Genomic DNA, 21,789 nt, shown 5'->3' with positions numbered 1-21,789 from the left:
CCAGGTCGCAGATTAGGTCGGATGCCCCTGTGTCTAGTGGGTCATCGAAGTGTATGTTTAGGTCTCCTGTTATTAAGAAGTTGGGTGTGAGATGGGCCGAGGATGAGACGGCTTCCAGAAGGGCGGCAGAAAAGGGGCCGAAATGCCCAGGGGGCCGATACACCAGGAGGCCTGACAGGGAGCTAGTCGGGGATAGCTGGATCGTGAAGAGGCAGCTTTCTGACTCCTGGCTCTGAATCTCACTGGTTCGACAGGTGAAGTGGTCCCGATAGATGATGGCTAATCCACCTCCTCTACCTAAGGGGCGGGGTTGGGACATAATAAGGAAGCCCGGGGGTAGAGCCAAAACTATGTCCGAGTTAGAATGCCCAGTGATCCACGTTTCGGTAAGGAAAAGTATGTCCAGATCAAGGTCGACAATAAGATGATTAATGAGCAGGGCGTGCTTGGGAAGCGATCTGCAATTAAGTGTCGATATTTTAAGGCCTGGGGGTGGGACAGAAAGTTTGTGAAGGAGTAGCTTTTCTGGTTTACAGATATTACAGCTAGTAAAATGACCATTGGGATCGTGCATTGCGTGACATGTGCTGTTTTTAGTGGGTCTGAGACTAAGAAGATCTCGACGAGAGTAGCTTACCCTTGTGGCGGTAGGGTCCGGCATAGAGTCTGGCCCTAGGCCCGGTCGTGCGCGGACGGGCGCAGACGGGCTTGCCTTCGGCACGCCTTCGGCGCGCAGACGGCGCTCCCGCTGCGCTCGTCCGCTGCGCTGGTATGGCTGACACATTTGAGGAGGAGGGGGATGGGCGTGGCCTCGAAGTGGGCGTGTCTACCCTTCGAGCCGCGATGGCGGGTGGAGGGGAGTTTCCCTGTCTCAGCGGTCAATCGGCTGTGTCAGGGGGATTTCAGGAAGCCTGCTAGGCGCCAGTAGCGAGCGCTTTAGGTGCAGGTGAGTGAGTTTTAAAAACAGTGAAAGTGATAAGCTTTTTTTTTTTTTTAAAAACACAGAAATACAAACAATCCTCCGGCTTCCGCCTCAGAGGTCGACAAGATTGTAGCAGCGCTAGTAATCAGTGGTTATATACTACAGTGAGTGGGCGTGGCCTCGAAGTGGGCGTGTCTACCCTTCGAGCCGCGATGGCGGGTGGAGGGGAGTTTCCCTGTCTCAGTGGTCAATCGGCTGTGTCAGGGGGATTTCAGGAAGCCTGCTAGGCGCTAGTAGCGAGTGCTTTAGGTGCAGGTGAGTGAGTTTTAAAAACAGTGAAAGTGATAAGCTTTTTTTTTTTTTTAAAAACACAGAAATACAAACAATCCTCCGGCTTCCGCCTCAGAGGTCGACAAGATTGTAGCAGCGCTAGTAATCAGCGGTTATATACTACAGTGAGTGAGCGTGGCCTCGAAGTGGGCGTGTCTACCCTTCGAGCCGCGATGGCGGGGGGAGGGGAGTTTCCCTGTCTCAGCGGTCAATCGGCTGTGTCAGGGGGATTTCAGGAAGCCTGCTAGGCGCTAGTAGCGAGCGCTTTAGGTGCAGGTGAGTGAGTTTTAAAAACAGTGAAAGTGATAAGCTTTTTTTTTTTTTTAAAAACACAGAAATACAAACAATCCTCCGGCTTCCGCCTCAGAGGTCGACAAGATTGTAGCAGCGCTAGTAATCAGCGGTTATATACTACAGTGAGTGGGCGTGGCCTCGAAGTGGGCGTGTCTACCCTTCGAGCCGCGATGGCGGGTGGAGGGGAGTTTCCCAGTCTCAGCGGTCAATCGGCTGTGTCAGGGGGATTTCAGGAAGTCTGCTAGGCGCTAGTAGCGAGCGCTTTAGGTGCAGGTGAGTGAGTTTTAAAAACAGTGAAAGTGATAAGCTTTTTTTTTTTTTTAAAAACACAGAAATACAAACAATCCTCCGGCTTCCGCCTCAGAGGTCGACAAGATTGTAGCAGCGCTAGTAATCAGCGGTTATATACTACAGTGAGTGGGCGTGGCCTCGTAGTGGGCGTGTCTACCCTTCGAGCCGCGATGGCGGGTGGAGGGGAGTTTCCCTGTCTCAGCGGTCAATCGGCTGTGTCAGGGGGATTTCAGGAAGCCTGCTAGGCGCTAGTAGCGAGCGCTTTAGGTGCAGGTGAGTGAGTTTTAAAAACAGTGAAAGTGATAAGCTTTTTTTTTTAAAAAAAACACAGAAATACAAACAATCCTCCGGCTTCCGCCTCAGAGGTCGACAAGATGTATTGATCACAAGAACAATATGGTCAGATACCGCACTGGTTCCCTACTACCATGGCTTGTGGACCCAGTGAAAAGGGGCTTAGTTTTTGTGGAGTTAGGAACGGACCAGGGCTTCTAAATTAAACTGGCAGGAGAACATCAATTATGAATACATCAATTATGAATTTTATTAACATTATTCTTCTATTTTTCGCTGTGCCACTGATTGTTCGACTGATGACATGATGACCTTTTTAGCACCCGTTACTTTTCCTACCGTTAGACCGGAGAAGGATTAGATATTGGGGGAGAAAGACATCACACTCCCGAAGATCCGAGCAGCCATAAAATCCATGGCCCGGATCAAGACACTTGTCACAGATGGGCTACCGGTCGAGGTCTACTCCATCTGTATAGAAGACCTTGCACCCAAATTAGTGTACCTATATGAGGCAGCTAGCCCCCCTCCACATGGGAGTATGATTGCACCCCTGCTGAAGCCAGGGAAACCAGCGCCTGACAAAACGGCCTACTGACCATTATTGATGCTAAATATCGATGACAAGATTCTCAGTAGGATCTTAGCCACCCGACTCTTTCACCACAAGCCTACCCTTATATATCGAGTCCAGGCGGGCTTCATCCCGGGCCGCAATACAGCACTTAGCATTCGCAGACTCCTCACACTATTAGGGGTGGACACATATGACAGAGTGAAGGCAGTGATCTTCGCAGTAGACATTGCAGAAGCGTTTGATAGCCTAGAATGGGCCTTCACTATAGAATGATTCATTTGGCTCAGACACGTATTTGGACCATGTTGTTATGAGTTATCACGGGTCGCATCATCTCGGAAGGGTGGAGTGAGGTGCTATGCAGGGCTGTCCTTTGCCGCCCCTACTCTTTGCCCTGGTGGTGGAGCCATTGGCTTGTTATGCAAGATCAGCGAACGATTATCAGGGCATAACATTGGGAGCCCAGACCCACCATATTGTGTTGTACTCGGAGGACCTCTTGCTGTTCTTGCACAACACAGAGGGGGCTCTGGCTGGAGCTTGGGCTCTCCTGGGGCACTTTGGCTCCCTCTCAGGCCTGAAAGTTAACTGGCAGAAATCTTGCTTATTCCCCACACTGGCATCCAGAACCCCGTCGGAGGGTTTGAGGGCATTACAGTGGGAACCCAGATGTCTGCCTCACCTTGGAGTGCAGGTCTACCATGATTCCACAGATCAATTGGAGGGGAATGTGGGGAAGGCTAGTCAAGCACTTTGATCCAGCAGTGAATTTTGGAAGCCACTTCCCCTGTTGGTAGTGGGCAGAGGGGAATTACTAAAGAATATAGCTCTTGCCTGCCTCCTGCGCTTTTCCGAGATATAGACATGCTCATTACGGCCTTCCTGTGGAGCTTGGGCCACACTCCAGAGACCAGCGGCAGAAGGTGGGTTGGCCATCCCCGGCTTTGTGATCTATTATCTAGTATCAGAGCGCCAGTAGCTAACGCAGTTGAAAGCGTGCACTCTCACACCCGGGAGGGAACTGGGCCCCTTTGTTCCTGACCTCCACAGACTGACTAGGATGCTTCTTAGGCTTCACAGTCCCAGCACAGGAGACACTAAGGAATGTCATGTGCTGCATCTCTGCTAGACCAGAAGTCTGCAAAATACGCCTGTGTGAAAGCCATATTACCCCGGCAGTCTGATGGGTTTCCTGATGAAGCTTCCACATGGTGGGGATTGGCAAGAACTGGCAGACTATGTGGCTGCAGGACGGCAACGCTTGGGCCCCTATTTGAGGCTGAACTACTCCTCTAGTTTGAGGCATGACCTGCCTCAGGCCATTTCCTTCTCCATGGTGTGGTGACGACAGCCATCCGCAGACACTGGAGTACAGGCTTGGCAGCACTGCCTCATGCTAGAGGCTGCCAATACCTGGTTACCTCATTGGGCCCTTTAAAGCTGTTACTTGTCTGTATAGAAGGATACGCGGGGACATGATGTTACCCTTGGGCACCCTTAGCACCCGCTGGGAGGAAGACTTGGACTCCCCATTTCTGAAGAGGACTGGGGCTTCATATTAGAGCCAATACCCAAGGCATCTAGGAACGACGGCTTTAAACTTCTCAATCTATATGTACTGCACAGAGCATACCTCGCCCCTGGGAGAATCAACAGGCACTTTGCAGTGAAGGGAACTAAGTGCCTGAGATGGGGGGAAGTGGGAGCCAAGTTTTTACACATGCCCGATGTTAGTAGATTACTGGGAGAATATTACTGGAGTGGTAGCTGAGATCACCTAGAGGGAGATCCCGTGCACCCCTGGACACTGTCTTTGAGCTGGTTCCCGCACACTGCCAGAACTAAGGCTACGAGCAAGTTCCAAGATTTGGCTTTTGTCATTGCAAAGAGAGAAATAGGCAGACATTGGAAAGACTTGAGGGGGCCCCAGTGATGGTCTGTAAAAGGGAATTAGTAAGATGGGTGGGATGTGAGAGCGAAGTGAAGGTTTGTGAGGCCAGGCAAGGCCATGGTTCGCTTGAACTAACCAGGGCTTGGGAGAAATTAGTAGATACATAGCAGAAACCTGAACCCTGTTCACCCGCCGAATAGTACCTACAAGAAGGGCTGGATTTCCTCATGGGGATCGCGTACAGGAGACAAATACAGGGACGGGTCTCCATAGGAACATGAAAGCACATGGAATCACATGGAACCACTCCATACAGATGCTGGCACATACTCCATATACGGAAACTGGAGCAAACCTGGGCATGACTCGGGGGAGGGAGTTGAGGGGAATGTTACTATGTTGGTATGGAACGACGATGTATCGTTTGTGAGGAGACGGACTATTGTAACTCAACATCTAAGTGTCGTATCTGAATATTTTTATATGCTTTCATTACTACTGCATTGAGGCACTGTGTATTAACTATATAAGATGGCACAGCACTGTGCCCCGTCTACTGATCTATCTATGAAACTACAATAAAATGTGTTTACATTTTTTTTTTTTACATGTTGATTCCTTACACTATTACATACAGAATGGGGCAGTGAGTAAGCTCACCTCAGTCACTGACTATCTTCAATGCAAGGGGCAGTATTTTACTTGTGTGCAAGGTGCATTGCTGCATTATAATATAATTCCCTGTCAGTGCCCAAGCCACCCCTTCAGTGGCAGGTTTTGTGACCCAATGTGTCCATTAAAACATATTTATCATGTAAAAATGAGGGCCCTGGCGCGCAACCAAGATGGCCGCGTAGGTGCGAGGCTCCTGAGAACCTCCGTGACCTCCTACATAAATCCTGAAAATATCCTGTTCTAGATGAGGGGACAGTGTTGGTGAGCCCGAGCTGAGGTGTCACCCGTTTTCCGCTTCCAAATTGGACCTCGGACACCGGCGGGAGCACCGATTGAGGTTTGCGGCCTTCTCCACGCCGGCCCCCCGGATTGGAGTTGCGGGGCGATCCGGAGACAAAGTGATCAACAGCGGCGGGCAGGGCTGGGCGACTCGCGTACCCCGCACTTTCACTTTCGCTTTTGCACCCTCCTTGCTGTGTAGGCGAGGTTGGGTTGCGGGGCGGTGTGCGGTGGTGTGGCCTCGTTGGGGTGCCCTGCTGGCCCGCCGGCTGTGATCCGTCCTGCGGACCTGTGGTTGCCCCCCCCCGGAGCCCGTGAACTGGTTTGTCGGCTTTTTCCGAGGTGATTGGCACGATTTGGGGACTGAAACCATGTCCACAAAGCAAGATGGCGACCGGGCAAAGGTGAAATCGACCCGCCGTGGCGCAGCCCATCAGTCCAACAGCATGGACCGCTACACCCTCCAGAAGGGATCTCCCGAGGTGCCGCGTGGGTCCCCTGAGGGCCCGACTGATGCTCCTGCGCTGCCCGCGGATCTGACCCTGCGAGATGTCATGGGCGCTATCGCCGAGATGAAGGCCTCGGTGGACCAGCGCTTTGACACACTGGCGCAAAAGATTGACTCGGTCCACGTGGATGTTGGCCTGGTGAGGGCTGATTTATCCAAGACCAATGACCGGGTCGATTCTTTGGCCCACACCACCTCGGGCCTTACAGCGGACGTGGCGGCCCTCCAAAAGGAGGTGCGCCGGCTTGGCCAGGCGAGCGCCCTGATGGATCGTCGACTGGAGGATTCCGAGGGTCGGGCCCGGAGGAACAATGTCCGCATTGTCGGGGTGCCGGAGGGACGTGAGGAGGCGGCGGCGGACCTGTTTGTGGAGGACCTGATTCTCACCCATCTCCAGCCCCGGGGGCTGAGTAAATTCTTTGCGGTGGAACGTGCCCACAGGGTTCCCGGAGGAAGACCTAAGGCCGGAGCCCCTCCGAGGCCTCTCATTGCCCGGATTTTCAACTTTCGGGACAGAGACGCTATCCTTCAGACTTCTAGGCAACAAGGACCGGTCAGACTTGACAATATGGACGTAAACTTCTATCCTGATTTCACCCCAGCGGTCCAGAAGCAGAGGCTGAGCTTTCTCGGAGTCAAACGTCGTCTACGGGACTTGAACCTCAAGTATGCGATGCTTTTTCCAGCTAAGTTGCGGGTGGAAGTGGATGGCCGCACGCACTTTTTTGATCGTCCCGAGGCGGCCGGGGACTGGTTGGACTCCTTGCCCGGGGATCGGGGCCGGGGGGGTGGGTGGGGCGTGGTTGGAGGGGAGGGCTCGCCGGATCAGGACTGAGGGACTAATAGTAGGCCTCGCTCTGGACAACATTGTCGTCATTTTTGACTGTTCGTTAAGTCTCCCTCCTGTGGAGGTGGTACGGGGTCTCTTGGGGGCTCTCCCTCCTCCTCTGGGGGACTAGTTAGTTTAATCATTCATGGGGCGACAGGCACACTGCACTTTGGGGGGGCTGTTTGGGCTCATGCAGGGGTGCAGGGAGGGGGGAGTTCTGTTGGGATGGGTGGGTTGGGGTGGGGTGTTGTTCGTTTTTACCGCAAGGCAAACCCTTTATTGTATTGGTGTTTTTAAGGTGCTCTCGGGGGGACGAATGATGGCTTCTGTATGTGATGGGGGGTAGGGACCTGACTTTATTGTCCTGGAACGTTAACGGACTGGGGGATAGGATTAAGCGAGGTGTGGTCCTGCAGTATTTGAAACGACTTTCGCCGGATGTGGTCTTTCTGCAGGAGACACACCTTATTGGTAATTCCTATTGTGCCATGAATCGGCGTGGCTATCGCTTGGTGGCCCACTCGGGCTTCACGTCGGGCTCACGGGGGGTGGGCATCATGGTGAAGAACTCGCTCCCGTTGGAAATAGACGAGGTGCGCCATGATGAGAGGGGACGCTACACTGTCTTAGTGGGGAGAATGGAGGGTAAAGTAGTTGTCTTTGTATCAGTGTACGTCCCACCGGGGTTACAGTCTACGACTTTTGCAGACCTAGGGCGCCTCCTCCTTGACCTTCCGGGGGGGCTTCTGGTGGTTGGGGGGGACTTCAATGCGGTGGTTTCTGGGACCGTGGATCGTCACCCCCCTAGGGACCTCCCCCGGGCGCAGGCGTGGCTGTCCGGCTTCTTAGATACACTGGGATTGGTGGACTGCTGGCGCTTAAAACATCCCACGCAGCTGCAGTACACTTTCCACTCGGGTGCCCATGGTAGCCTCTCACGGCTTGATTATGTCCTTGTCCCTGCGGCCTATGTTGGGAGGGTAGGAGAGGTGCGCCATTTGGCGCGGGGTATTTCAGATCACTCCCCGCTCCTGTTGCACGTTGATGTCTTCCCGAGGGGGGAGGGCAGGGTAGCTCCAATCAATGCCTGGTACCTGCGCGACCCCACTATTCGCGCTGATTTGATTAAATCCTTGCAGCGGTATTTCGATGAGAATGTGGGGTCCGTCCCTTCGGCTATCTCCCTGTGGGAAGCCTTCAAAACAGTTCTTAGAGGGGAGGCCCTCTCCTTTATTTCCCATGCCCGGAGGCGCGAGCAGGAGGAGGTGACCCGGGTGGAGGCCGAAATCGCTGAATTGGAGGGTGATCTAGAGGGTGGGGTGACAGATGCTGCACTACATGTCCTACAACTTAAGCAGGCGGCCTACAGGGCCCTCGTCACGGAGGCGGCCAGGGGCCTCTATAGAGAGCAACAGGGGCGACTGTATGATGTGGGTGATAAGGCTGGTAAACTGCTTGCATGGTTGGATAAAAAGGAGAGAGCGAGTCGTGTGGTCCCGCTGATTGAGAGGATGGATGGTGTGCGTGTCACCGAGCCAGAAGATATTGTCTCTTGTTTCGCGGATTATTTCCGCGAGGTGTATTCCCCGGTTTCTCCCTGCTCGGAGGAGGATTCCCATGCCCTGCTTAGGGATATCGCGCTGCCTTCCCTTTCGGTGGAAGACAGGGTGTCGTTAGATGCCGCTCCTACCTCCGACGAAATTGCCCTCGCCATACGCTCGGTCGCATCCGGCAAGGCCATGGGCCCGAACGGTATCCCTGTCGAGTTGTATAAGCTGCGACCGGATGTACTGGCACCCCACCTCCGTGCGATGTTCCTGGCGGCCCACTCGCTGGGCTCCCTCCCGCCGGACCAACGTCTGGCTACAATCGTGGTGATCCACAAGGAAGGGAGACCTCGAGACCGGGTTACATCCTACCGGCCTATCTCGCTCTTGAATGCGGAGCCCAAAATCCTCGCCAAGGTGCTAGCCAACCGGCTGGTCGGCGTGGTGGGCGATTTGGTCCACCAAGACCAGTCCGGCTTTATTCCCCATCGCAATACGGCCCTTAATCTGCGGCGCTTGCACGGGGTGCTCGCGCGTGTCCCGTTTGTGCGGGAGCCGGCCATATTGGCGTCCTTAGACGCCACCATGGCGTTTGACACGCTCGAGTGGCCATACATCTGGGCTATGCTGGCGAAGTTTGGATTTGGCCCGGGGTTCATCAGCTGGGTCAAATTGTTGTATTCGGGCCCATTGGCGCAGGTGGTGGTGAATGGAAGAGTATCGGTCCCATTCGAGCTGGGACGGGGCACGCGACAGGGCTGTCCCTTGTCGCCGCTCCTGTTCGCGCTGGCCTTGGAACCCCTGGCGGAGTGGCTGCGGTGGCACCCTTCCATCCGTGGTCTCCGTTGGACCCCCGAGTATGAGGACCGCGTGTCCCTATACGCTGACGATATCCTTTTGTACCTAGCCTCCCCGCGTAAATCACTGATTGTCCTGGTTGATGTTTTGCGCTCCTTCGGCCGCAACTCAGGCCTTGTCATCAACTGGGCTAAATCATGTGTGTATGTGCTTTCCGGGGAGGCTCCCGTCCTCCCGCGGGGCTGTCCGATCCAGATTGCCTCACAGGGGTTTCGGTACCTGGGGGTTTACATTACTCTGGACCCGGAGGCCCGCTACGAGCGGAATTTGCTTCCCCCCCTCCAGCGCTTGAAGGAGGACGTCGCGCGCTGGCGGCGCCTGCCGCTTTCGCCGCTCGGCCGGGCGGCATTGTTTAAGATGATGTCGTTGCCACGCTTCCTGTACGCTCTCCAGAATACTATGGATTTAGTCCCGGCGCGCTACTTCCGTGAGGTGGAGAGTCTACAGCGCCGCCTGTTCTGGGACGGGAGGCCGCGTATTGCCCTGGCGAAGTTGACGCTCCCATGGTACGACGGGGGGATTGCCCTCCCGGATATTAAACGGTATTACTGGGCCTCCCAGCTAGCTGCAATTAATCATGGCCTTTACGGGCCCGCCTTAAACCCGGCATTTGAAATGGACAAGATGCTCCTGCCTGGTGGCGACTATAATCGAGCGCTCTACTCTGGCGCGCCCGGACCCCGCCTGACGGGACCTACGCGTGTCATGGTACGCGTATGGCACGCGGCTAACGCAGCTATGGGGTGGAAGGACCGTTTGACCCGGGCATCACCGTTGTACGCGTCTGAGAGATTGGGCTCCCTGTGGACCTCGAAGGGCTTCGAGAAGTGGGACACGATCGGCATCAGTAAAGTGGGGGACCTCTGGACGAGGGGGGGATTTAAAACATTCGAGACGCTGCAGACGGAGTTTCAGCTGCAGGGCAGTGAATACTTTCGGTACTTGCAGGTCCGTCACGCGCTGGGCTCAGTCTTCCCAGACGTCGCCTCCATCCCGGAGTCTTCCCCCCTGGAGGATAGAGTGCTGGATGGCCACGTTCCGGACAGCACGATCTCCCTTATTTACAAAAAATTGATTAATGACCGCTCGGGCTTGCTGACTGGCCTCCGCGAGGCTTGGGTTGCCGACGGGCTGGAGTTGGACGACGAAGACTGGATTTCCGCGGTGGCCTCTCCGAAGGAGGTGGCCATACCGGCTCGCCTTCGCCTCGTCCAGCTTAAGATACTTCATCGGGTTTACATGACGGGGCCAAGGCTTCTGCGTATGGGCTATGCTGAGGATGGGTTGTGTAAGCGTGGGTGTGGTGCTTTGGCGACTTTTTTGCATATTTTGTGGGAATGCCCGAAGGTGGAGCGATTCTGGCGTGGTGTGCATGAGGTCCTGCGAGTGGTTACGCATGTCGCGCTGCTACCTGAAGCGAGGAGATGCCTGCTGAATGTGTGGGAACCAACTGACTACTCGGTTCCGCAGACGCGATGGGTGACTCTGGGATATATGATAGCTAAGCGTGACATTGCTCAACTGTGGGGATCCCAGAGGCCCCCGGCGGTGTCGGCCTGGAAAGAACACATGGATTGGTGCATGTTCCGAGAAAAGGTGGTGTATGTGGCGAGGGGTAAGCCTGGGGCATGGGTGAAAGTATGGGGCCCCTGGAACGCCTACCGCGGGGGTATCTGCGCGCCACCACTGCTGCCTGCGGCCTCACCAGCCCCGTCCCCTTAGTTGACTCCTTTCCCTAGCCCCGAGCACGGAGTTCCCCCAGTCCTCGATCTGTTCCCCTTCCCCTCTTTAGACTCCTGTGGATGGCTGGGGTCCCCTATTCGGGGAGCACGTGCTGTTACTTTCGATTGCGGGTTGCCTTGCGGGTGTGGTTTTTGTGTTGTTTGTATAAAATGAAACCGTATTGTGGGGTCAGAGTGATGTGGCCCACGACGCTGATACCTCCTGATTTTGCTTCTCTGCAACGCCAAGTGTTTTTGTACGTATGTCAGATGCTCCTGTCATTCTAGCGGCCGGCCGGAAGGTTGTAGGCCCATACTTGTATATTCTTGAGATTGCAATAAACGGTTTCAAAAAAAAAATGAGGGCCCTGTAGCTTCTAAAACACGGCTATTGAACTGCTTGCTACTTTTTTAAGTGTGCCACATTCTTTCCCAGTACTGAGGTTGGAGGCCATCTTGAAATGGGCTTTCCCATTCTTTTATAATAGTAAAATGTGTAAAACAAATTCCAAGAGGACCATCTGTGCATGTGCACAGGTGTGGACGCGCAAGCAGCCATGTTTGAATGTATTTTAAATGTTTTTTTGCTATACTTTATAACAAAAACAATTAGGAGATGACCAGTTGCGTGTGTGCATACGTTCTGAAGCATGTATGGACATTTTTTAATGATTTTTGTTATACTTTGACAAAGAACACTTTCCACTTGCATGCATGTGCACTCTGGGCAGCAATCTTGGGAAGGTGTTTCATATATTGTGAGATAACTATTTGAATATGGTCACCCACATATGCTCGTGTACAAATGGGCGGTCACTTGAAATTATAACAAAACCATTACTTCTTAATTCATTGGTCATATTAGACTGATAAAGAATGATAAAGTATTGCAACACAAACAAACACTGGCAACGCCATTAGCTCTCTTGCCAGATACAAGGCATATTGGGTCTGCTGCTATTTTTTCTGTGGGTGATTTGGTTTGTTTCAGTTGTTATTACATCCAGAATTTCTTGTTCTGAACAAGTGGAAGTAGGCCACCTAATAAATAATGCTGTGGAAAACTGCTGGAACAGCGTGGCCACTGTATACCAAGGTTTTAGATTTGACATATAGGTTGAATATAGATCTAGTGAGATGGCAAGAGTTGGTCCTGACAATAAGCCAAACCCTACACGAGAAGGGAATAAATGTCACCTGCCTACGATACACAATGAGCGCGTTACGTCTCAGAATTGTCATACATTTTCTGTTGTTTTTGAATAGTTTTTTTAATGTGTCATCGCACAGATACGTTAAAGTCAACATACATATTATTTTTCAAAGGGAGACCACATAAACAATAAATTTTCACAACCATGCCCCCCTCCCCCATCCCCAGAGGGTCAGAACAAGAACATTAAAACCTACAAAAACTTATATTAATACACAACAGTCCCTCATTAAGTCAATCATACTTCACTCATACCCATACATCAACCAAACTATCGAGACAAAACAATAAAATATTGTGGTTACGTACAGGAACCACTAACCAAGCTAGTAGTGGTGTCGACAGCAGAAAGATATGGAAAAATACAATGTTATGCGCTGGTAGCGAAATAGTTTCTAGCAGACAGAATATATATGTGCTGTATTAATTAGAGGGCATAAATATGTACCTTTTCTTCAGTTAAATGGCATTTTCTTCACATGTTTAAGGTAAATGGAGATAAGTTGAAAGTGTTAAAGTAGATCAAGTTCTTCTTTATTCAGTATATGCACCACAACGTGGCTCCTGTCAGGAGGTGTGCCGACGCATGTTTCGATGTTGGGCACCACCTTCTTCAGGGCACAGAACAGATGAAGAGAGAGTGCCGCAAAGGTGATGTGGGGGGGGGGGGGTGGTCAAAAGAGCAAATATCAGGACACTGTTGACAAGAAGCTTTGGTACTGATGAAAGGTTCAAGTAAGCTAACAAACACCGCAGGCCCAGACTAAATGAGTTACGTCACTGATATGTCTCTTCCACGGGAAAACACTCGGTCTGATCCGAGAGAGGTAACAAGCTGCTCAAGGCGTGATGGAAACCCAGTGAGGAGGGGAAAGAACAGCCGGGAACACTGGACCAGAGTTGGTCCTGAGGCAGAAAGTTGCAGATATATTTATATTTGATCTCTCCTCAAGAAAAGTGTATCTACTGGTGTGCCTCATCCCACAATACATATTGGTGTAAGCATACTACCCTCATGCTGAAGCAGTTGCCTAATTGTAGTCCTTTTGCTATGTTACTTATGGGTATGACACCAGTTCTCTTCTAGGGTAGATATGACTACCAGTGGATTGGTGCCTGCCTCACCTTACCCCACAACCATACCCTCAGCACTACCAAAACCACAAAATCTTGTTAACTTCAGGAGTTCCCTGCATTTTACTTTGAAATCCAGTTAATAAAATCTTGGACAGCCGCCTTTGGCAGACCAGAATCTGCGGTCTATAATCTCAGCCCTGGACTTTACCAGTCAGCTGGTAGTTTCATTAGGGCCACACACTCCTCCATTGAGGGATTTTGATGAAAACTCTTGAAGCTGTTGATCTCTGAGAGGGTCCCCAAACTTCTCTGGGAGCCAGGTGTGTATTGAGCAGTGCTCTAAATAAAATGTAACAAAAAATGATTTGAACGCTTGCTGTGTTGCACTTTAGGAAGAATGGATTTCCTGTGCCCAGGTCGGAGTGATTCCTGCTCCTAATCCGAGTTCGGCCTGTATTGGGCAGCCTGTTGATAATACATTGGAAGTACAAGCTGTTAATGATCCATCGCCATTTCTTTCCAGCTGCCTTTGATCTGCTTGTATAGCGCCTGCATTAGTTGCTTCCAACTGCTTTAAAGGTGATTATTAAATGCACAGCACATCCGTCTGTTTGCGTTTTTTGGGTTTGGTTGATAGGAGACGTGGGAGGTGATTTGATCAACAGCTTTATTTGCGGGCCTGCAATCCGAGGCCTGGATTCTAAACTTGTATTTAAAAAAAAATATATATGTAATGTTTATAAAACTGTTCAGTGCTGTCTGATCCCTCTGTGCACTGTCTTTCAATTCTTTATAAGAAATCACTCTGCTAGCTCAATGAAACACTTACTCTTTTGCCATGAACCCCAGGAATATTAAGACATTACTTCAGTACAGTGGCAGTCGGCACATCTCTGGGGTGGCGGGGTGGGGGGGCGAGGGGGCAAGGGGGATGTGAAAAAAGTAAAATACACTTACCTCCTTGGCTCTCTGTCCCATGTCTTCTCTCCTAAATCAGCAGAACAGAAAGCACCCAGGGACCCCTGAGCCAATCACAACGCTGCAATGCAGCGCTGGGATTGGCTCCCATTAACTAATCCAATGCAGTGTTGTGATTGGTCTGAGCGCTGTAGTTCAGTGCTCAGATGGGGACTGGGGGCCTGGTCATGTTCTCCACCCGGGCTGTAATGCAGCCTGGGATGAGAACATACTAAGTGTGCATGACTGTTTGGCCAGCCCGAGATGGCCAACCAACGCATCATGCGCACTTCAGGGTGCCTACCACTACTCTCCTGCCCTGCGTGCAGAGCACCCCCGTCCCCATGTTTTAGCAGCAGGAACAAATAAAATGCTAAAAACATCAAGTAAATATAATTTTATTTTTCCTTCACTGCTTCAATGCAGTGGGGCGACACTCCTCCGCCTTAGTGGAGGAGCCGCCACTGCTTCAGCAAAAAGTTTCAATGGATATTAACCTAACCGTCTGTTTTTCTCTCACCCCTAGGTTATTGACAGCTTTCAAAGGGGACGCCAAAGTTCTGAAACTATTCGCAAAACACATCAAGGTAATATATTCAAGAAGTCAATTTGTTTATTAAATACTCTCCACAGATTACATGGACAGCTGACTTGAAAGAGTTTACTGTTTTAATTGAACTGAAAAGTACATTGGTATTGTACAGTTCAAATAAGCATTTTGTACGCATCACGTTTTCAGTCTGAGATTTACTTTTATGCGCTCATGTTATGTAATGCTTTGTGTAGTAGGTTGTGCCATAACAGTTCATCAAGTAAATCAAAACAATAGACCCTCAGTGGGTGAAATGTTCTAATAGCCATATAGCCCTTCTTCCTTGGGCTATACCGGATGTTAAAGGCCCTCTCCCTCGTTACAAACCCTTGCCTGTGGCTCGGGCCTATAACTTGGGTTCAGGGCTGTTAACAATGGGTAGCGGGCTGTAAGACTATAACAGAAGTTTCTGAGAATATAAGTTACCTACTCTACTAGCATAATGTCTGCAAGCATCCGAGCAAGGCAGAGGGCTTCTAATAACCCAGATTTTTTATATCCAAAGACAGACGCACACTTGTTGCTGATTTCATTAGCCACTGGCAGCAAACAGCCACATGCAAAGAATCATGGAAACTTATAGTCTGGGCAAAACGCAGAGGAATGTGCCTCATATAGGCTCATATCCCCCTGAACATTTTCTTTTTTTTTTTTTTTTAGATATTGAGGCAAAGGTTCTGGCTAAGCGATTGTACACAGTTATTGATACACTAATGCACCTGGATCAGTCTCAGTTTATGCCTCTCAGAGCCACTAGGCATGATCTATTTTACTTATATGGATGCCTGATCAAACTTTAACCCTGAGAGAACTCTATGGAACGTCCCTACCTAAGTTTGATTCTCCAAAACTTGCAGTTTTTCCAAGAATAATTACAAGTTGCTCTATACCAAACCAATGACCAGGGCACGGGTAGATGGCACCACCTCTGCCACTTCCCCACTGGAATGGACACAGGGATGCCCTTTTTCTCATCTGTTGTTTGTCCTCCATTTTGAATGACTGGATCATAGGCCTGAGAAGAGTCCCAGGATTGTTATTTGCCTAAGATCTGGTTCTATATCTGGCGGACTCTATCTTGTATACTTGAAATGATAAGTACACATGGAAAATACACTTACTTATGCACTACCTCGGCTAAATCGATTGTATATCCACTGGTAAACTGGTCTTCACCAAAGCAGATGTACTGTCCCTCAAAGATAGATAGGGACGAGTTTTATAATCTAGGAATCTAAGTGACCAGGAATAAAAAACATAGTTTCATAAACAAAAATATGTTGACACTTCTGGGTGGCTTTAATTCTGATATTCCCCGCTGGATAAGACGTCTACTCTCCCTGATGGGCAGAGCTGCCCTTTTTGAAATAATCTCATTGCCTCTCCTATTGTATGCACTACAGAACACCTCATACCTGTTCCCAGATAAATACTTTCAGAAAGAAGACAGTGTAGGATGCACCCTGCTTTGGAATGGAAGCACTCCTCGGATGGCCCTGGAGACACTGCGAAGAAGCATATATGATGGGGGAATCGCATTGCCAGACCATCTCAAGTACTTTTGGGCTTCTCAATTACTGTTGATCAATGACTTGAAGTATAGTATGCTACATGACCCATCCATCGAGTGGCACTGTATGGCGGAAAACACAGATGACATGGCCTTACCACATATTGATTAAAAATTGGCAGCTGGTTAACCACAAAATGGGCTGGGAGGGTGTGATTACTCCGGAACCCCACAGTGAGACTCAGAAATACTGGAAGAGCTGCAGACAATGTAGGGTTTTCAAAAATGAGACTTGATTGGGATCTCCAAGCTGGAGGAATTTTAGGGAACAGAGATTCTTAAACTCTTCACTGAGCTAAAAAAACAAAAAACAAAGAGTATAAACTCCCAGAGGCATAAATACTTGCAAATAAACCACATGCTGAAAAAAAACAATGCATGCATAAGAGATCAAAGAAGAATCTCTACGGGAATAGTGAGTGATCCCCCCCCCCCTCCCCCATCATTATACAAACATCTAATTTCTCAAATACATAGACTCTGGGGAAAAACATACATTGCCACTCTCAACACTCAGGAAGTGTTAAAAATAAAATGCAAACACACCAGAGGCCTGAAAGTCTATCATGCGTTAAATGCAAAAATAACCATGAAGCCAGCATTTATATTTCGACACTTGTAATTTCAACTGACCCAGTTTGAAACATTTTGTCAATGCACATTAGTTTATCATCTGCCTAATGAACAGATGGGAGTATCTCTTGGTGTAAAAGAATGTGAGAAGTCCTTGAATGTAGATTGTAAAGTGAAAATAAATGCTGCGGTTCATGAGCTCTTTCTGGCAGTGTTTGTCCATGTTGTGGGACCCTTATCAGTCCCTTACCCACTCTTCTACAGTATTCCACTTCGGCCCGAAGATCCATGCTGGTCCCGGCTATTGATACAGACTCCATCAGCACTGGTTGATGGTCCCGGTGCCTACAGACCTCTGAACACACATCGGGCCGAGCTTGACCAATGTTGTGCTACAAATCATAAAAGTGCTACCAGTTGTTATGCTGCCTATCTTTAATCTGGTGCCTCTTCTGCAATGTAATTATCAGCAGAGGCTCAATTTTTTTTAGTTTTTTTGTAGAAAATGTTTATTTCGGTTATGAAACCATAAAAGACAGCATTTCATGTCAACGATTAAAAAAAAGATTTTGGCAGGAATATTTAAAAGAGTAAAATACATTGATAAAAGAAAAAGATCTTTCGCAATTTGTCAATGACCACAGATAAAAAAATACATTTCATTAAGGTTTTAAAAATTGCAGACGAGCCCACCACATTGCAGCAAGAAATCGTGAGGTAGCAAATACTATATGCATGCTGGTGTCATGTTTTAAAAAGCCTAAACACATCTATGCAATGGATAGCACCTAGATTCTTACATAATTGCTGTAATTCTCTTCTTCTGATCTTAGAGTTGCCTTGGCAAACAAAAAAAACATGCAGTTCTGTTTCCTCAGCTAGACCACAGGCAGGGCAGGCCATGGGAACATCCTTAGACCATTTATTAACAAATGAATGCAGGGGGAGACTACCATGACGAAACTGCAAATAGAGTTTCCTGGCAATGGTTGGACGTATAAAGTCCAAGCACGGCTCTAGTTGGAAAATGGCTTTTATATCCAGGAACTGGCGAGTTACAGAGCCAATCTTGGGGTCCTCTGAGATCTTATCAATTTTCGCCTTCCAGTACATGGTGGATAAATATGTTCGCGTGACCCTGGTGTGGGCAATTGGAGGACTTGCCCATAGCTCGGGACAGCCTATCTCATTTAAGCTTTTCTTGATATGCATAAGCCAAGGAAGCTTCCCTGCCCCAGTACCTCTTGTAATTCTGCCCTGTACCCCGCCAGCTCGTTTGTTGCCCACAGACGTCGCCAATACAGTAGCGGACGCCTTGAAATTTCTTGTGCGATAGGTCTCACCCCCAGATCCATATACAAGGGCAACAGAGGGGAGGTTCGCGGAAGCCCTGTCAATTGCCTCCGAAAATTATTTTCGGTATGTGTAATTGGCCTAAGGTTGGAGTGCCCCCATAGTTCAGCCCCGTAGAGAGCTGAGCTTCTGGCCTGCGTCTTATAAATCTCTATAGCCGGGGTCAGGGGTTTGTGGAAGGACTTTTTATAATGTTTAGCCAAACCCCCAGCTGTCTGTATTAATTTCAGATTAGATCTGGCCACTTGGGGTTTCCATGTCATATTTTCATTTATGGTAAGACCCAGGTAATCAAATTCTGATACCCTTTCTAACGGTATACCATTCATGCAGAGATTAGAGCGGACATTCTTACTGGGGTTAAAAACCATAAATTTTGTTTTTAGTATATTGATTTCTAAACCCCTACCCCTACAAAATTCACAGAAGGCATCCAGGATTTTTTGCAGGCTCATGGGGGATTTTGAGAGGAGCAAGGTGTCGTCTGCAAACATCATTGCTGGTATACTCTTGTTTGCTAGCTTAGGGGCATCGATGTTCTGGCATTTATTTATAACATCCACGAAGCCATTAATGAAGATGCAAAACAGTGTTGGGGCTAACACGCATCCTTGCCTCACTCGCCTATTAACCGGAATGCGATTAGTGTGTTCCCCGTTCTTACCAAATCTAATTTGGGCGAAGGGGCCAGTGTGTAATTTCCTAAGTAGGAGTAAGAGATAAGACGGAAGTCCCAACTCTTTGAGCACCTTCCATAGTGCTTCACTGGGAACCAAGTTAAAGGCACTTTAAAGGTCAACGAAGACCAGATACAGACTGCCGCCCCCATCGTTACTGTCTTCCAAAAGAGGAGCTGCAGCCTGAAAATCTGGTCTACCATTGACATTTTGTCCCTGAACCCCGCCTGGAGGGGGGAGAGGATATTATTGTCCTCCATCCATAATTGTAGGCGATCCAAAATGATCCTGGCAAACACCTTCTGAGAGAAGTCGATCAAGCTGTTCGGTCTGTAATTGATTGGGAGAAGAGGCAAACCCTTTTAGAATATTGGTATCACCTCTGCACCCAGCCAAGTCTCAGGGGGATCCATCCCTTCCAGAATGGCATTAAAAACTACCCATAAATAAGGGCCCCAGATCTTAGGCTCAGCCCGATACAAGTCGCCAGGAACCTTATCAAGGCCAGCTGCTTTCCCTGGGACTATTCTGTCTAAGGAATTATACACTTCATTCAAGGTGATCTTTGTGCTATCTAAATCTTTTTCTGGGAGGACTATAGTTTCCTGCCCCTGACCAGTGCATTCATCGGGACTTTGTGCATATAGGAGTTTGTAATGGGCTTCCCACTTTTCTGCCGCTATATTAGGTTCAACAGCACCCTGTCCTCTTGCAGTCCCTGAGCTCACTATATTCCAGAAAGATTTTGAGTCTTTATTTTCCAGAGCCTGTTTGAGATTTGCCCACTGTTCTTCTCCCCATGAGATTTTAGCAGCATGAATGGCGTTTTTATAGACAAGCCTTGCCATTTTTATGGTAGGACTACACTTTGATTTTATGGCCTCTATGAGGGCACTTTTCATTTTCCTGCAATTGGAATCGAACCAAGATTGCCATGGTTTGTGGGCACCAGTCCTACGACATTCCTTCCAGAAGACAGCTTTCAGTCTCAGGAAAGCTTGGCGATTGATTTCAGCAACCTTACTCACATGGGGTACTAAGATATCATAGTGCACGTATTCTAACATAGCCTCAAGGTCTGGGATAAACTCCCTGTATAGTGTTGACATTTTTTGGGAATTCTCTAACCATGACCACTTCACTCTCTTCCTATTGTTACTAAGGAGAAGCCCATCGTCTTGATCGATATGATCCGGACTGTGTTCAGCCCCGGGGGAGATTGCAAGATTTACCATCAGCGCATTATGGTCACTGTCCTCATGTGGTATAACACTAAAATCAGAGGCTAACGACCATACTCTGGTCTCCAGAAGTATATAGTCTAGGATTGAGGAGTGGGCCAGCCTATTGTAGGTAAAACTACCTGGGGAATCTAAGGGAAACCGCCCATTGCATGCTCTCAGTGAATATCTGAGGGTTAGCGCTTTAATTTGAAGAGCTAAGGGGGACCATGCTCTGATCCGAGGAATGTTGGGCTCCGGAATAGCCCATATATCATCCTCTTCTACGCTGTCCAAATCCCCAGATTCCAGTAGGGGCTCAAACTGGCAGTTCAAATCGCCTCCCAGAATTATCGCGGCATCCACGGGGATATCCGAGGATATCCGAGAGGAGATCTTCTAGGTGTGCTAGTGCAGGGGACTCCTAACCGGTCTTAACAGGCCTAGAATAAATGTTAATTAAAAAAAAATTAAGATTGTTAGAAAAGGATAATATAAGGCAAAGGATGTCTGGACTATGTGAGTCCACTTGCCTAACATCGCAACTCAGATGGCATCCCACCTAAATGCTGAGTCCACCTGAAGGCCTGCCCCTAGTTCCAGCAATGGCAGGGATATGGAATGATGCGAAGCCTCTACGAACAGGGTGGTCTATAGCCCATGTTTCCTGAAATAAACATATGTCACAAGAATCTACAAAGACTCCCCTTTCTGGACAATGTAGTTTGTTTTTGATACCAGCCACATTCCAGGATAGTAACTTAATTCTATGGAGAGAGGTCTGGTTGTCAGCTGTCAGCTGAGGCCTTCATAACTAGTTCCCTCGTGGGTGGGACCACAGGATTATTTACAGAATTTTGATTAAGAGAAGGACCAACCGGCACTGCAGTTACTACGCAATTTTCTGTCTGCTCAAGGGTAGATGGAAACTTGCACGCTGCCCATCCACTGTCAATGACAATCTTCAATTTTCCCGCTGCCCTCACTGTGTTAACTTCGATCGTTGCTGGTCCAGTGTTGCTACATGGTGGCCCTGGGATCAAGAGTCAATCAATCCACCTCCTCCAAGCTCTCAAATCTGTTAAAGAGGGGTAAGTTAAATGGTTGGGGCCGTTGCAAGCCTACCACCTGGCCCCTCCCAGATCGATGAGAAGGCCGTACCCTAGTGCCATAACGTGACCCGACCCCTGTACCACAAGCAAAACCATGGTTGTAAAAATAAGTGAGGGGAAGAAGTCTGATGGTAGAATCCCCATTACTCGGGTATAAAACTTGTCGTACCAAGTGGGGATTCCTAAAATTGACAACTACACAATCCCCTCTGTCTTTAGCCCGATTGCCAATCCACTTCACCCTTCGAGTCATCAAAATGTCAACTGCGTTGGCATAAGGAAACTGATATTGTCTGGCAAGCAAATGGAGGCATTTGTTTTTAAGTTCCAAATGAGTTTCAGTTTTATCTTCACCCAGTGAGGGCACACCAGCAAGGACTAGTACATATGGTACACTAGCAGGAGGCAGATTAATAAGAGGTAGCTCTT

At 49.2% G+C, this 21,789-nt stretch overlaps 1 protein-coding gene across 2 annotated transcripts in view; it reads left to right on the top strand.

The window, feature by feature from the left end:
- Positions 1-21,789, top strand: part of CMSS1 (cms1 ribosomal small subunit homolog) — a 1,297,886-nt gene that overhangs the window by 1,237,712 nt on the left and 38,385 nt on the right. For both annotated transcript variants that reach the window (XM_085622368.1, XM_085622369.1), the window contains exon 8: positions 14,790-14,850. In XM_085622368.1, the coding sequence (XP_085478494.1) occupies positions 14,790-14,850 (61 nt within the window). The remainder of the gene's footprint in view (positions 1-14,789; positions 14,851-21,789) is intronic.

This window comes from Triturus cristatus, chromosome 8 (genome assembly GCF_964204655.1).
Source record: "Triturus cristatus chromosome 8, aTriCri1.1, whole genome shotgun sequence".
Taxonomy (NCBI): Eukaryota; Metazoa; Chordata; class Amphibia; order Caudata; family Salamandridae; genus Triturus; species Triturus cristatus.
This window is presented reverse-complemented; position numbering and strand designations above follow the sequence as displayed.